The sequence below is a fragment of the Somniosus microcephalus genome, chromosome 11, assembly GCF_052327205.1.
Source record: "Somniosus microcephalus isolate GS21.2 chromosome 11, FLI_Smic_1.0, whole genome shotgun sequence".
Lineage (NCBI taxonomy): Eukaryota > Metazoa > Chordata > Chondrichthyes > Squaliformes > Somniosidae > Somniosus > Somniosus microcephalus.
The window spans coordinates 183,900,706-183,914,915 of record NC_140997.1 but is presented as its reverse complement, the minus strand read 5'-3'; the positions used below and the strand labels follow the sequence as shown (position 1 = coordinate 183,914,915).

Genomic DNA, 14,210 nt, shown 5'->3' with positions numbered 1-14,210 from the left:
TATGATTTCTGAAACTTCTATTTTATTTTTGATTTGAAGTTAACTGTCAGGTCAATAAAATAAGGATGTTGCTATTGTACACACCATCCAAATTACATCAACTCTCTGTTAAGGATTATTCATTTTCTTTGGCAAGTTGTGTTGACTTAAAATGGTTTTTAAAACCTTTTATATTGCAGTTGGCAATTTGAATGTTGTGCTGTTACTCTACAGATGCTACAAGGAGCAGGATTCTTGTGATTTTATGGCAAATAAACACAACCAATCCGACTCTCAAAATCCCTCAACAAATGAACCTTAACAGCTTTATCTACCATATCCCCTTTCATTTTTATGACAGAGTACAGTTGTTTTCAGATTATAAATTCTCAATGTTTATGCCGAATCATATGTACCTTGTGCTGGGTTTTCTCTGAAAGACTCCTGATTATTCTGCGTGTAGCTTGGAGCTTTGGGGCCAGGAGATGCTTGTTGCTCTGTCCACTCTGGAATTCAAGGTATTATTTCAGTAGATGATATACTTCAACAATGACCTCAACCCAAGTTTGCTTTTAACAATGACTACTTAAGGAATCATTTCCTTTACAATAAAGAAATAATTTCCACTGTTTGAAATAGCCTATGTTATTTTTCTTCATTATGCATTAAATTTACGAATCACTCTATAATCTGGGCAGTTTTCTTGCAAAGCACAGGTACAGTACGTAACTCATATTATGCCATGCTGATGATTGAGCAGATGCATTCAGTGCCGGTGTCTTGTGCAGTAAGTCCTCTGACTGCACATTTTCCTCATTATATCTTCTGAGTGGCATGCCAGTCAGAATTCAAAACTCACCTTCTGCTTGCTGCTGTTGTTCAAGTTGCTTTTTGCGTTTGGCCTCAGCAACAGGATTCTCATACTGTGTCTTCCTATTTATGTGACTAATGAGAGAGACAGTGTTGTGTTAGGATACAAACTAGTTCTGGGAAGGAGTGTCTAATTTAGTATCAGCATCCCTGCAGCAAATTCAGAAGCCAACAGCAAAATATATATTATGTATTTATTCCTTAATAAATCCTGCTTCAGCAAAACACATATCCCCAGAGAAATCAAAATTTATGTTGCATTTGTGCCAACCATGTACAGTTCATATTAACGAGTTCATGTTCCCAGTAAAATATGATAGAACATACAATACTATAAACAATCTAAACAATGTATGTATGTCACAACCAAACTTCCCATAGAATTTAGACATATACAAATAAATAAAAGGCCTTATATCTTCTGTGGATTGTACCACAGGGCAAAGAACAGTGGTTCCCAGCCAGATAAGACTGATGCCTTCAGAAACATTCTATGACATGATTACCAGCCAATTGGTTAATCTGGGAAATTGATCACTTGACTAATCAAATAAGCAAAGGGTTGTTTAAGATGTTTAATAAATTAACAAACGTGGCAAATGATGAAGGTAAAAGGTAAAATAGTGATTTATCATGTCACAGAGTGTCTTCCATCAGCCGAGCAGGGAGCACCACGAGTGCCTTTCATCAACAGGTCTATGCCTCATTTAGGCTTCTTCCCCTGGGAAAACAGACCTGCAAGTTCAAAGGATGGAATAACAACAAACATGTATTTATATAGCTCCTTTAACATAGTAAAACGTCCCAAGGCGCTTCACGGGAATATTAGAAGACAAAAAAAAACATTAAAAAATACAGACAAAAAAATTTGAAAATAATGCAGAAACTAAACTTTGTGAAGAAACAGTGGTCAGCTATTTCTTCATACAAAGAGTTTAAAAATAAATTGGAGTGCAGCTGCCTGACACAGTGTAGTATCGGCAGAATTCCAACAGAAGGACACATGTCTGTGACCTGGGGGTTGGTAGGGGAGTGAGGGTGGAGGGGAAGAGAAAGATGAGGGAGAAAGAGTAGCTTTATGGAAGCCGTAAAATAAAAGGTAAAACTGGATTACACCTTTATCTTGATTACAATCATTTCTACTCAATAATTGTTGGTTGTAGGCTCAGTTATCTTCTAGATACCGCAGAAAATCACACACTTACTCGACATAGTAAACACCATATACAGGGTCATCTATCTTCTCCCAGCCAGAGGGCAGCTCTGAAAGGACAGAAAGATACCTTTGCTGATTCACTTCTAGTATAGATTAAATACAGACATTTAGGATTAAAAATATGAGAGTGACATTCTTCTCTTTGCCAATTTTACCAAGATAGTGGCCTAGAGTTTCCGTTGGTTTTACCAGTCCAATTCAGCTGAAATCAGCCGAACCAGTGTAAAAGATTGAGGAATTTCAAGCGTAAAAGATCGAGGAATTTCAAGCGCAAGTTACGTCGAGCGTAACTTGAGTTTCTGCAATCTTTAGCACTGGTTTAAGAATCATCGCACTGGAAGCTGGCCCCACCCACAAAACTGGCCACACCCTCTGATCAAAATAAGGAGCGTGGCATGTTTCCGTCAATTGTGCCTGTTCAAGAAGGCTCTTCAAATTAAGCTAGTTTTTTTTTTAGGCGCAAAAGGCACTAGTAGGCATGAACTACTTAATTTACGAAGAAACTGACTAGGGTACACCAATGAACTAGGAAACGTTTTTTTTAAAGCATTTTCAATGATTTAAAATCAGGTTACTCAGAGGTGGAGGACTAGACGCTCTTATTAAAGATGCCTATTTTTTGCGATAAACCCAATTTCAGCTGTATTAATACAACTGCACCAGGTTACCACTCTTAAATACATCAAGGAATATCTTTTAATGCAAAGGAAAATAAAATGAACCATTACGTTCTATTACGCTGGTTCATGGAACATTTTATGTTTGTGATTATGCAAATATGTTTGAGCGGAAACTTGAGCCACAACTTCACTTTGGAAAACTAGCGCAATTTCAAGCACAATTTGTGCCCAGATTGACGATTGCACCCAAAGCAGAAACTCTACCCAGTAAATGCAACTGCAGAGCGATGCAATGTCATTTTTATTCACACTTACCTTCTGCTAAAGTGAACAAAGCCAGGATTTCACTTCCATCTTTTATTTTGAAAAGTATCTTATATTATATTCAAACTTTTTGTCTTCTTCGAGAACTCCCTCCGTGGCCTTGTGATGCTGTATCTCTTTGGCCCTATATCCTCTTCTGAACACTTCATTCCTCTGACTCTGCCCTTTTATGCACCCCCACCCTTCCCGTTGCCCCCTCCCTACCCGGTGGCAAAGTTTTCCAGTCACCTTTGTCCTAATCTTGCAGCTCCCTCCTAAAACCTCCACATCTCTCTCTCTCTCCCAGTTTAGAACTCCCTTCAAGATACAACTCTGGGCCCAAGCTTTCAGTCACCCTTCCTTCTTGACTCAGCATTCATTTTCTTTATGCTTATTTATGAAGTGCTTCGAGACATTTACTTGTGTTAGAAGTTGTAATGATATCAGCAAATAGTGATGATATTTGTCTGTGTTTGATTACTTATGCCTTACAGCATATTTGTCTGTGTTTTTGATTACTTGTGCCTGACCAGCAGAGGTCATGTGAGAGACAAGCAGTCCAGAGGAGTTTTACTTTCAGTTTCATTCTAGATGCATCACAGCATAGTGTGTTCTGTAAAAAGCTGTAGAAAGTCTTGAACAAGACTTTAGATTAAACAACATTCTCTTTCAGAAATGAGTCTTTATTGAACCCAAAAAGAAATCAAAACATGATGTCAGAAGTGGCTGAAAGAGAAAAAATCTGAAGTTAGCAACTCGATGGGACAGTGAAAGCAGTTGTGGCAAGTAAGCGAAATCAGCTCTCCACAGATTAGCAAGCCAGAAGAGAACATCGTTGCTTACCATTAGAGAATAGCTAACGAAGTGAAAAATGGAAGGTTTACACCCACCGGCGACGCTTCAATTGTCAGGTAATGTGGCTGAAAATTGGAGAAGGTTCAAACAACGTTTAGAGTTGTATTTAGCGGCAATCGGAGCTGACAAGAAAAGTAATAAACAGAAATCGTCACTGTTCTTACATGTCGTGGGTGATGCAGCGCTGGAGGTATCTAATAATTTCATATTTGCCGATGATGGAGACAAAATGAAGCTAGATAAAATAATGGAACAGTTTGAGGCCTACTGCATACCTAAACGCAACGTGACCTTTGAGAGGCACAAATTTTTCAAATGTGTACAGAAAATCGGCGAGACTATTGATCAGTATGTGACTGAACTGAGAAACCGAAGCAAATCGTGTGAATTTGGGGGACTCACAGACTCGCTGATAAAAGACAGACTGGTGTGTGGAATTCCAGATAATGGTCTAAGGGAAAGACTGCTAAGAGAGCAAGATCTAGACCTGGGAAAAGCCATAGCACTGTGTAGGGCTACAGAGACTGTGAAGTTGCAGGCAAAGGAGCTGTTCAGTGACAGTAGCTGCAACGTGGATGCAGTGAGAAAGAACGGATACAAACTGTTTAACAAAGAGAGCGCCAATGTGAAAAATGTGACGTGGCCAGCAAACGAAAATGAAAGGGACAATCGGAAGTCATGTAGTCGAAGCGGTACACAGCATCCACCAAGAAAGTGTCCAGCATATGGTAAAACATGCAATAGATACAACAAAAACAACCATTATGCCCGTTGCTGTAAGAACCAAGCGCAACAAAGCAAGGTCCATACAGTAGATGAAAGCGAGATAGAGGAATTCAATGTAGATGTTGTGTCTGAAAACAAAAAAGAAAGAGACTGGATGTTGACACTAAAAGTGAATGACATACACATTCCATTTAAATTGGATACTGGAGCACAAGTTAATGTGATATCAGAGACCGATTTTAAGAGAATTAGACCCAGACCAAAGTTACATGGAATACAAGTGAAAGTGACCGGATACTCAGGTACTGATATACCAGTGAAAGGAAAATGCATTGTCAAAGTAACACACAAGGACAGAGAGCACACGCTAGTATTAATCGTGGTGCCAAAGGATGTGCAAGCCATACTAGGGTTAAAAGCCTGTGAGAGACTGAACCTGGTAAAGAGAGTCCTCGTTGTGGAAAGCGAAGGAGAGACAGTCTATGATGAACTCATGAAAGAGTACAAAGACCTATTTAAGGGTCTAGGCTGCATTCCAGGAGAACACACGATCAGAGTAGATAAAAGTATGACACCGGTCATACATCCATGCAGAAAAGTTCCGTTTGCTCTTCAAAAGCAACTGAAGGCAGAGTTGGACAGGATGGAAAGCCTGAACGTGATTCAGAAGATAGATGAGCCAACTGAGTGGGTGAGTTCCCTCGTCGTAGTGGACAAAAAGAATGGAAAGCTCAGAATTTGCCTGGATCCAAGAGATCTAAACAGAGCAATAGAGAGCACTTCAAGCTACCTACACGTGAGGAAATCATGGCACAGTTTGCAAATGCAAAATATTTCAGCAAGTTAGATGCGTCCTCAGGATTTTGGCAGATGAAGCTGGACGAAGCAAGTTCAAGATTGTGCACGTTCAACACTCCATTTGGCAGATACAGATTCCTAAGGTTACCATTTGGCATTGCCTCAGCTCCTGAAGTGTATCACAAGACTATCCATATGATCTATGAGCACCTGGAGGGAGTTGATACATCAATGGATGACATCATAGTATGGGGAACCACGAGAACTGAGCATGACGAGAGACTGAAAAAAGTGCTGGAAGCAACAAGGAAAACAAACCTGAAGCTGAATAGAGAGAAATGCCAGCTCGGGGTGACAGAACTGACATTCGTGGGAGATACCCTTAGCAGTGAGGGCATCAGACCAGATCCCAGAAAGGTGTCCGCCATTGAGAATATGCCAAGGCCACAATGCAAAAAGGACGTGCAGAGGTTTAATGGAATGATCAACTACATGGGTAAATTCATATCCAACCTCTCAGAAAAAATAGCGCCACTGAGAAGACTAACTGAAAAGAACATAGAATGGGAATGGAATCATGAGCATGAGAAGTCATGGAGCGATCTAAAGAAACTGCTCACAGAGGAACCAGTTCTGAGGTTTTATGACCCAGCGAGACCCATCAAGATATCATCAGATGCATCACAGAGTGGGCTCGGTGCCGTTCTTCTGCAACAATATGACTACTGGCAACCTATTGCATATGCATTGCGCTCAACGACAGACGCGGAGACGCGATATGCTCAAATAGAAAAGGAGCTGCTCAGCATCACATACGCCTGTGAAAGATTTCACCAGTTTGTGGCAGGACAAGCAATCAGTGTAGAGACTGACCATAAGCCCTTGATTGCATTGTTCCAAAAGCCACTGAATAGCTGTCCGCTTAGAATACAAAGAATGATGATCAGGCTGCAACGCTATACACTGAATGTTGCATACACACCGGGTAAGCTGATGTATACAGCAGACACGTTGTCCAGAGCTGTTGACCCAAGTGAGCCCGCAAACACCACAATGGATGAAAAAGTGAACGCCTACGTGGACATGATCACAAGTGCACTGCCCATAGCAGATGCAAAAATGGAGCTCATAAAGACTGAGACAAACAAAGATGAAACAATGAGACGACTGAGAAAAAGCATCTTGGATGGATGGCCCAACATGAAGCAAGACTGCTCACCTGATATAGCAGAGTACTGGAACTGCAGGGCGGAACTATCAGTGGTCGAAGACATCATCTACAAAGGAAGTAAAATAGTTATCCCAAAGAGTCTGAGAAGAGAGATGCTAAAAAAGATCCATGGAGGACATCTGGGAATCGAAAAGTGTAAGAAAAGAGCACGAGAGGTGATGTACTGGCCACGAATCAACCAAGATGTGACAAATGAGGTGTCAAACTGCACAATATGCCTGAAATATCGAGCAAGCAATCCGGTAGAACCACTAAAGCCACACCCAGCGCCAGACAGACCTTACCAGAAGGTAGGCGCTGACCTATTCGTATGTCAAGGGAAGGACTATCTTGTCATCACAGACTATTACTCCCTGTATCCAGAGGTTTGTAGACTGTACACCACCACTGCAGAAGCTGTGATAAGAAGTAGGAAAGCCATATTCTCCAGACATGGCGTGGCAAGCGAGGTCTTCACAGACAACGGACCCCAGTTTAACAATGCAAATTTCTGACACTTTGCCAAAGAGTGGGACTTTGTCCACACAACGTCAAGTCCTCACTATCCACAGTCCAATGGACTAGTGGAAAAATCGGTCCAGACAGTGAAAAGACTGATGTACAAGGCAAAAGACAGTGGAACTGACTTCTACCAAAGCATGCTTGTATACCGCACAACGCCGCTCGAGTGTGGTATGTCACCAGCCCAACTCCTGATGGGACGTCGGCTAAGGTCAAACCTACCCATCCCGGAGAACCTCCTGAAAACAAAAGAGGGGGAGAAAGTGAGGAAGTTCAAAGAGCAACAGAAAGAAAAGCAAAAGTACTACTATGACAGAGGAACACAAAACCTACCTGAACTCCACACTGGTGACCAAGTAAGGTTGAAAGACAAAACAAACACATGGACTCAGAAGGGAACTGTCCTGAGTGAAGTTCAACCAAGATCATACACCATTCAGACAGATGAGGGTGCTGTTCTGAGAAGAAATCATCGAGATCTTCTCATGGGACCAGCCACAGCAGGTCAAGAGACTGATACTGGTGAACAACCTGATCACACAGCTGAGAACCAATCATCTGAGGCAACAACTCAGATTCAAGGACAATCAATCAGAAAATCCTCAAGACACGTGAAGCCTCCTGAGAGACTCATTGAGCAAATTTAAGGACTATTGTTAAAGAAGGAAGTAATGTTATCTTATTCTTTCTTCAAGTTCTAGTGTATTGACATATTTCATGTGAACACACAAAGCAAGGGTAAAAAACCTTGATCATGATAATGATAATGTAAGTTCATTAAATGTTGTTAGTTAAAAGTAAAATACTTTTGTTTTAAAAAAGGGAGATGTAATGATATCAGCAAATAGTGATGATATTTGTCTGTGTTTGATTACTTATGCCTTACAGCATATTTGTCTGTGTTTTTGATTACTTGTGCCTGACCAGCAGAGGTCATGTGAGAGACAAGCAGTCCAGAGGAGTTTTACTTTCAGTTTCATTCTAGATGCATCACAGCATAGTGTGTTCTGTAAAAAGCTGTAGAAAGTCTTGAACAAGACTTTAGATTAAACAACATTCTCTTTCAGAAATGAGTCTTTATTGAACCCAAAAAGAAATCAAAACAGAAGTGTGATATAAAAGCAAGTTGTTATTTTATATGGGTCATGGCCCTGAATTAAAGCTTTTCTAATTGACAATTATACAATGCTGAAATGCTACATTTGCTCTCATTGGCCAGTGAAAAAATATTCGGATGACCCTAGCCGGAAAGTGCCACGTATAGATGTCAGAAAGAAAGACTTGCATTTATATAGCGCCTTTCATGATCTCAGGACGTCCCAAAATGCTTTAATTACGTACTTTTGAAGTGTAGTCACTGTTATAATGTAGGAAAACCAATGTAGGCAACCAATTTGCGTACAGCAAGGTCCCACAAACCGCAATGCGATAATGACCAGATAATCTGTTTTTTTTAGTGATGTTGAATGAGGGATAAATATTGGCCAGGACACTGGGGAGAAGTCTCATCCGAAAGACAGCATCTTCGACAGTGCAGCGCTCCCTCAGTCCGCCTAAATTCTTGTGCTCAAGTCTCTGGAGAGGGACTTGAACCCACAACCTTCTGACTCAGAGGCGAGAGTGCTACCACTGAGCCATGGCTGAGACAGTCAGGTGAGGATATGATTTGGGGAGGTGGGCAGGGTAGTGCATTGTAAACGTTTGAATAAAAGCACTTAATAATTTATTTTTCCTCAGGCTGGGCACACTCTAAAACAAGTTCTATCCATTTGTAGATTTAGACAAAGATAAATGAACTAATATTGTACAGGTAATTCTTTTTTATGTCTAAGGAGACAAAACTAATTCAGAAATAGGTACAAATAACCTCAAAAAGTAAGCACAGAGCTGAAGAAAAGGGAAAAGCCTAGAATCCTGAGTGTTTTTCTGAAGATGATACTGTGGACAGTAAAACAAAGGCAAAGACACCACCATTTACTGTTTACGATAATTCACTACAGCTAGAATCAATGAGCCGACTCCTGTATAAATATAGATAGAATAAAAGAGAGATTTCTTTCCTGCAACAAGGTGAGTTTTCTTTCTGAAGAACAGATGGGTTTTGTTTTCGTATCCTTCAGAGAACAATGTGAAGTAGTGGAAAGATTCGTGGGGTGATCGACAGTCTGGCAGGCCGCAACGTGAACCCTCCTTCTATGGCCACTGCCATCTTTATGCCAACTGATAGGGTGCCGAGTCCCATATGACGGGAGGGTTTTATGGGCTCCCGCAACCCGTACGGTGATGGGGGAGAGGAGGGGGTAGCCACACCCACCGGGCACGAGTATCCCACGAGATGTCAACCCAGAATTCAGAGCTGGAACTCCAGTCTCCACTCGCCAGGACTGTCTGGAGCGGGGTTTGAACTCTGCACCTCCTGACTCAGAGGAGGGAATGCTATCACTAAGCCAAAGGCTCAGTCCAACAGGGGCGGGTGTTCAGCGTCAAACAGACCTATCACAGACCACGGAATCAGTGCATCGATGTTCATTTTAAAATACTCTTCTGAATTTTATATTTTAAAAATCTATTAATTTATTTATGTATCTCTCTCTCTCTCTTAGGCAGTCCCTCGGAACCGAGGATGACTTGCTTCCACACTAAAAATGAGTTCTTAGGTGACTGATGAGTCCAATGTGGGACCTACAGTCTCCGTCACAGGTGGGGCAGGCGGTGGTTGAAGGGGCGGGTGGGTGGGGTGCTTGGGTTGACGTGCGCTCCTTCCGCTGTTTGCACTTGGCTTCTGCTTGCTCCTGGCGAAGAGACTCGAGGTGTTTGGCACCTTCCCAGATGCTTCTCCTCCACTTTCTGCGGTCTTGGGCCAGGGATTCCCAGGTGTCAGTGGGGATGTTGCACTTTTTCAAGGAGGCTTTGAGGGTGTCTTTGAAGCGTTTTCTCTGCCCACCTGGGGCTCTCTCTCTCTCTCGGAGCTCCGAGTATAGCGCTTGTTTTGGGAGTCTCGTATCGGGCATGCGGACATATATCTATGTATATACGTTACCTATCCTCCGAGGATGATGGTTAAAAATATACCGAAAGATACATAGGATTGTCAAATCATCATTATTCTCCGTATTGGAACAAAAACATACTGGCTCTCAAGCAGGTACTGAAAGAAATTGAATGCATCAATAATGATGATAGTATTTTCCGTAATAACCCTAGTCCAAAAAATCTTCAAATACTCTCAATTTCCACAAATACTGAGCTTTGAAATAAAGAAAGACTGAACAAAAGACATGTGACCAGATCTTTGCAGACAGATTCTGGCCCAGACACCAGCAGTCTAAGAGGAGGATTTTTTTTTCTTGGAAGAATATTCTAGGTTTTTTTCTCAGCGAAGCTGCAGTGGCCCATATTTTAAAAATGGGTCAAACTTGAAAACTGTGTCAAAGGCCCTTGATGTGATCGGCATTTTCTATTTTTACTGTACGGTGTTCTGCAATTCACTTGCTGTGTGTGTATTAAAACCCGGTATCTGTTCTGGTAATCCTGACCTCCCCTCTCGAAAAGATCACCCTGCATCATTTGACATTTTCTCGTTAATTTTTGTGACTCGTGCGACATCTTGGAGCAGTAAAATTCCCATAGCAACTGATCAGGTTTTTACAAATCTTTTCTGGGCAATCTTTTGTGTTCACAAAGGTGAAGGATGTTAGCGGATATCAGTGCTGCGCAGCTGCAGTTCGGGTACTCCCCAGTCAGCATCAACTCCAATCCAAAAATGTGCCTCGGCACCAACCTCTTGACTGTACACTTATTACATTCTATAGATATTCTTCTATTTCCACGTCTGCCATCGTTTGTGGGTTCTCTGAGTGAGATCAGCAATACAGTGCCAAATTAGCAATGGCTTTGTATGGTAGGCATCATTGCTCATTTCACACAGGACCATTAAAACCAGTGGAGAGAGGGAGAAGATTTTCATTCCCTCAGTTTGGACTGGATTTAAATCTAGGGTCCAGAGGTCATAAGACAGTATACTATCACACTGCACCACCTAGTCCTGTTTAAATAAACAAGTCTTCTAATATTACATGGTTAAATTGTGGTGTATATGAGTTCTGAAGAAAGTAACTTGCATCATTCAGACCACAAAATATAATTTTAACGTGACTATTTCTCAGAACATTGTTCATGGTTTAAGCTGTCTTCCCTTCACCAAGATTCAGAAAAAAAAATTATGTGGTTAAACACTATTCCTCTGGCAATCAAACCTCCACCAGAGAACACAGGATCCAGGCCAATCGATTGCCATGGCCCCTGCAGCCACAAAAACAGAAATAATGATTCGTAGCCGCTGTTTTCAAAGAACGTTGCATCTTTGGTAATGTAATTATTTGCTATACAACTCAAATCCTCAATATTCTGCCTCACTTTCATCCTATTTTTAGTTTTAAAAATTTACATTGAGTTCCATTTATGCCCATGGTTTTAACAGAAAATAAGCCAAGGAACACATTCCTTTTGTGTTATTCTGATAGGTATGATCTCTGGGTAATGTGTCTGACAAGTCCCCAATTTACTTCCCTTATTTATCTATCATCAGACACTGGCCATGACCTACGATCAGTTTATAAGTTTATTAAATACAAGGGGTATGGAATAAATATTTGAAAATCATCAAATTTTAAGTATATATATCATATGTATGTATATATGTGTGTGTATATATATGGATGTGTAAGTATATTGTGTGTGTATATATATATATAAATATACACCTCTGCCGGTCATGGTATATTCAATAGCTCTTCAACTCTACTAATGACAGAGGAAATGCATAAGACCGCTCTTCCCAGGCCATTCTCTATTCTTCCCTACATGCCCTCAAGACTGTAGATGCATCAAATACAATGACATGGCAGTTTTTTTGTCAAACAATAAATGAAATACATCTGGCAGACAATGTCATGCTTTATTAACCCTCGAGTACCACTTTTGCAATGGCCTCCCAGCAATGAACAATGCTCGGAGTTTGATGATACCTGCTTCAGTTCCAATGGAGGACATGCAGACATCTGTAAGCTCTATATACCTATAGCTAGCTAGTTTTTCTTATGTTGCTTTACATTTGTGCCACTATCAGTAAAAGTCAAAATAATTGAGTCACAACTATAAACCATATTTTTCCAAAAAAATTAGAAATTGATGTATTGATTATAAACAGGCTTGACTGGAGCACAAACACTGGCATAGACTAGTTGGGCCGAATGGCCCGTTGCTGTACTGTATATACAATGGAATTCTATATAAAGCAGATTTTAGAAGTAATTTATGAAAGCAAAACATTCCCAATTTACTTTATTACTTTTTGGATGCAAATTAGATTTCTTCGTCAATGTGCATTTGTACCTGGAGCAAGCACAAAACAGGGTTTGTTCTAATTTCTATTCTGTTCTTTGTCCTCCACCACAGGGTGGGAGGGGGGGAGGGAGGGACGACACCAGCTGGAATCAGGATGTTACACAAGCATATGCCCAGGAATCGATTTCCCCTCCCTGTTTAGAGGTCAAATGAAAGAAAACACTGACCGGTTTGATTTCTATTTGTGTATAGCTCCCCCTCTTGACGTTGTGTTATGGAACAAAAGGTTCAATCTGAATGTGTTTTTATGTGGGGCATGAAAAAAAGGCTTTGATCATGTGAGGACTTCACCAAAATGGTTTAAAAAAGACAGGAGATTTGAACACTTACTCTGCAGGTCTTGCCACCTGTGCACACACTTGGGGAAAAAAGCAACGGATGTAAATGTGCTGCACCCATTAGTATTAAATGAAACAGAAATAGAAAAAATGTGAGTGCATTAATTTCAACACATTATTGCATAAACAAAAAAGGATCCATTGCTCCAGTTATCTATGTTTTTCATCCCGTTAATTACTATACTACATTGCCTGGAGTGACACATTTGTCTGAACAGCACCTTGCTGAAGGTTTTTATAATTTAGATGGTAATGAACTTCTAAGCTCAGCTTGGTACAACCTTTGTTGAATGTCGCTACGCTCTGAGCAGCTCACAAAGCTCGCACCAGCAGTCTACGTTTAGGTGAGACTGCAAGAAATTACCAGCATTTGATGGAATAAGAGGCACTCCAAATATGCACTCTTGAGTAATATAGTATCATTCATTTGTGATAGCCAAATTTTCAGGTTCAAAATTTTCTACAAAGACAATTCTGTCAGATATTTAAAGGAGGCGGCTGTTCCAAAATACACAGCTCTTCTATATAGAGTGTGTATTTCCTAACTGTAAATGATTCAAATTAGAACATCTGATTTTGAATATATGTTCACACACGCACGTTATACAAACCCATAGATTGTTCATTGTTGATGCTGGCCTTTTACTTTGAGAAATTTTAATGTTGCACCCTTAGACTAATCTCAGCAACCACAGTAACCACATTGATGCATCTTGTATCTTTTCTGATCAATAACCATTGATTACAGCAGGTCAGACTGGTCTAAAATTACACAGAGATTGCTTTGCTATAAGGACAGAGCTTCCAGTTAAATACAAACATCGAGTCAACTAACAGGAGCATGGATTCTCTTTCATCACAATAATAATTAAAACACTGAGAAAAAATGAGTATTAACAATTTGATAATATTTGTTGAAACATGAGTTACTGCACGTCATGCTATATGGTGAGTTACCTATTTCACTGTCCAGTTCCTCTGTATGTACCCCTTCTTCTCCAAGGCAAGTGCACCAAGCAAGGGCAGAAGAAAGCAACAGAAAATAATTTAGCTACAATCAGAGTTATACCAACAACCAGAGACCCCACTCCCAACAGCAATAGCTTCACCCACACAGTTATTTAAAAAACAAACAGGGAAACACAAAAGCAACCCACAAAATCCCAGATTTTCGAAAAGATGTCTAGCATTCCACACCATTTAAGTTTTACTGTATCCATTTCGGGTTGTCCTGTGCAAATGGCTTAAAAGGAACAGACATATAATATAAAAAACAAATTTATTATTTTACAAATATTTCAATAATCTTTTTGAATGCTTTAAACTCTGTAGTTGGCATCAATTGTTTTTTTTTTTTTTAAAAGCCC

General features: G+C 40.4%; 1 protein-coding gene across 8 annotated transcripts in view; it reads right to left on the bottom strand.

Annotated features, from left to right (window-relative positions):
* The window catches only part of magi1b (membrane associated guanylate kinase, WW and PDZ domain containing 1b), a 532,630-nt gene that overhangs the window by 73,424 nt on the left and 444,996 nt on the right, over positions 1-14,210 (bottom strand). For 6 of the 8 annotated variants that reach the window (XM_086001489.1, XM_086001492.1, XM_086001484.1 and 3 more), the window contains exons 7-10: positions 13,801-13,836; positions 2,055-2,112; positions 839-924; positions 396-485 (exon numbers count right to left, since the gene is read on the bottom strand). In XM_086001489.1, coding sequence (XP_085857615.1) covers positions 396-485; positions 839-924; positions 2,055-2,112; positions 13,801-13,836 — 270 coding nt within the window. The remainder of the gene's footprint in view (positions 1-395; positions 486-838; positions 925-2,054; positions 2,113-13,800; positions 13,837-14,210) is intronic. The other 2 variants (XM_086001488.1, XM_086001490.1) reach the window with 1 other exon arrangement.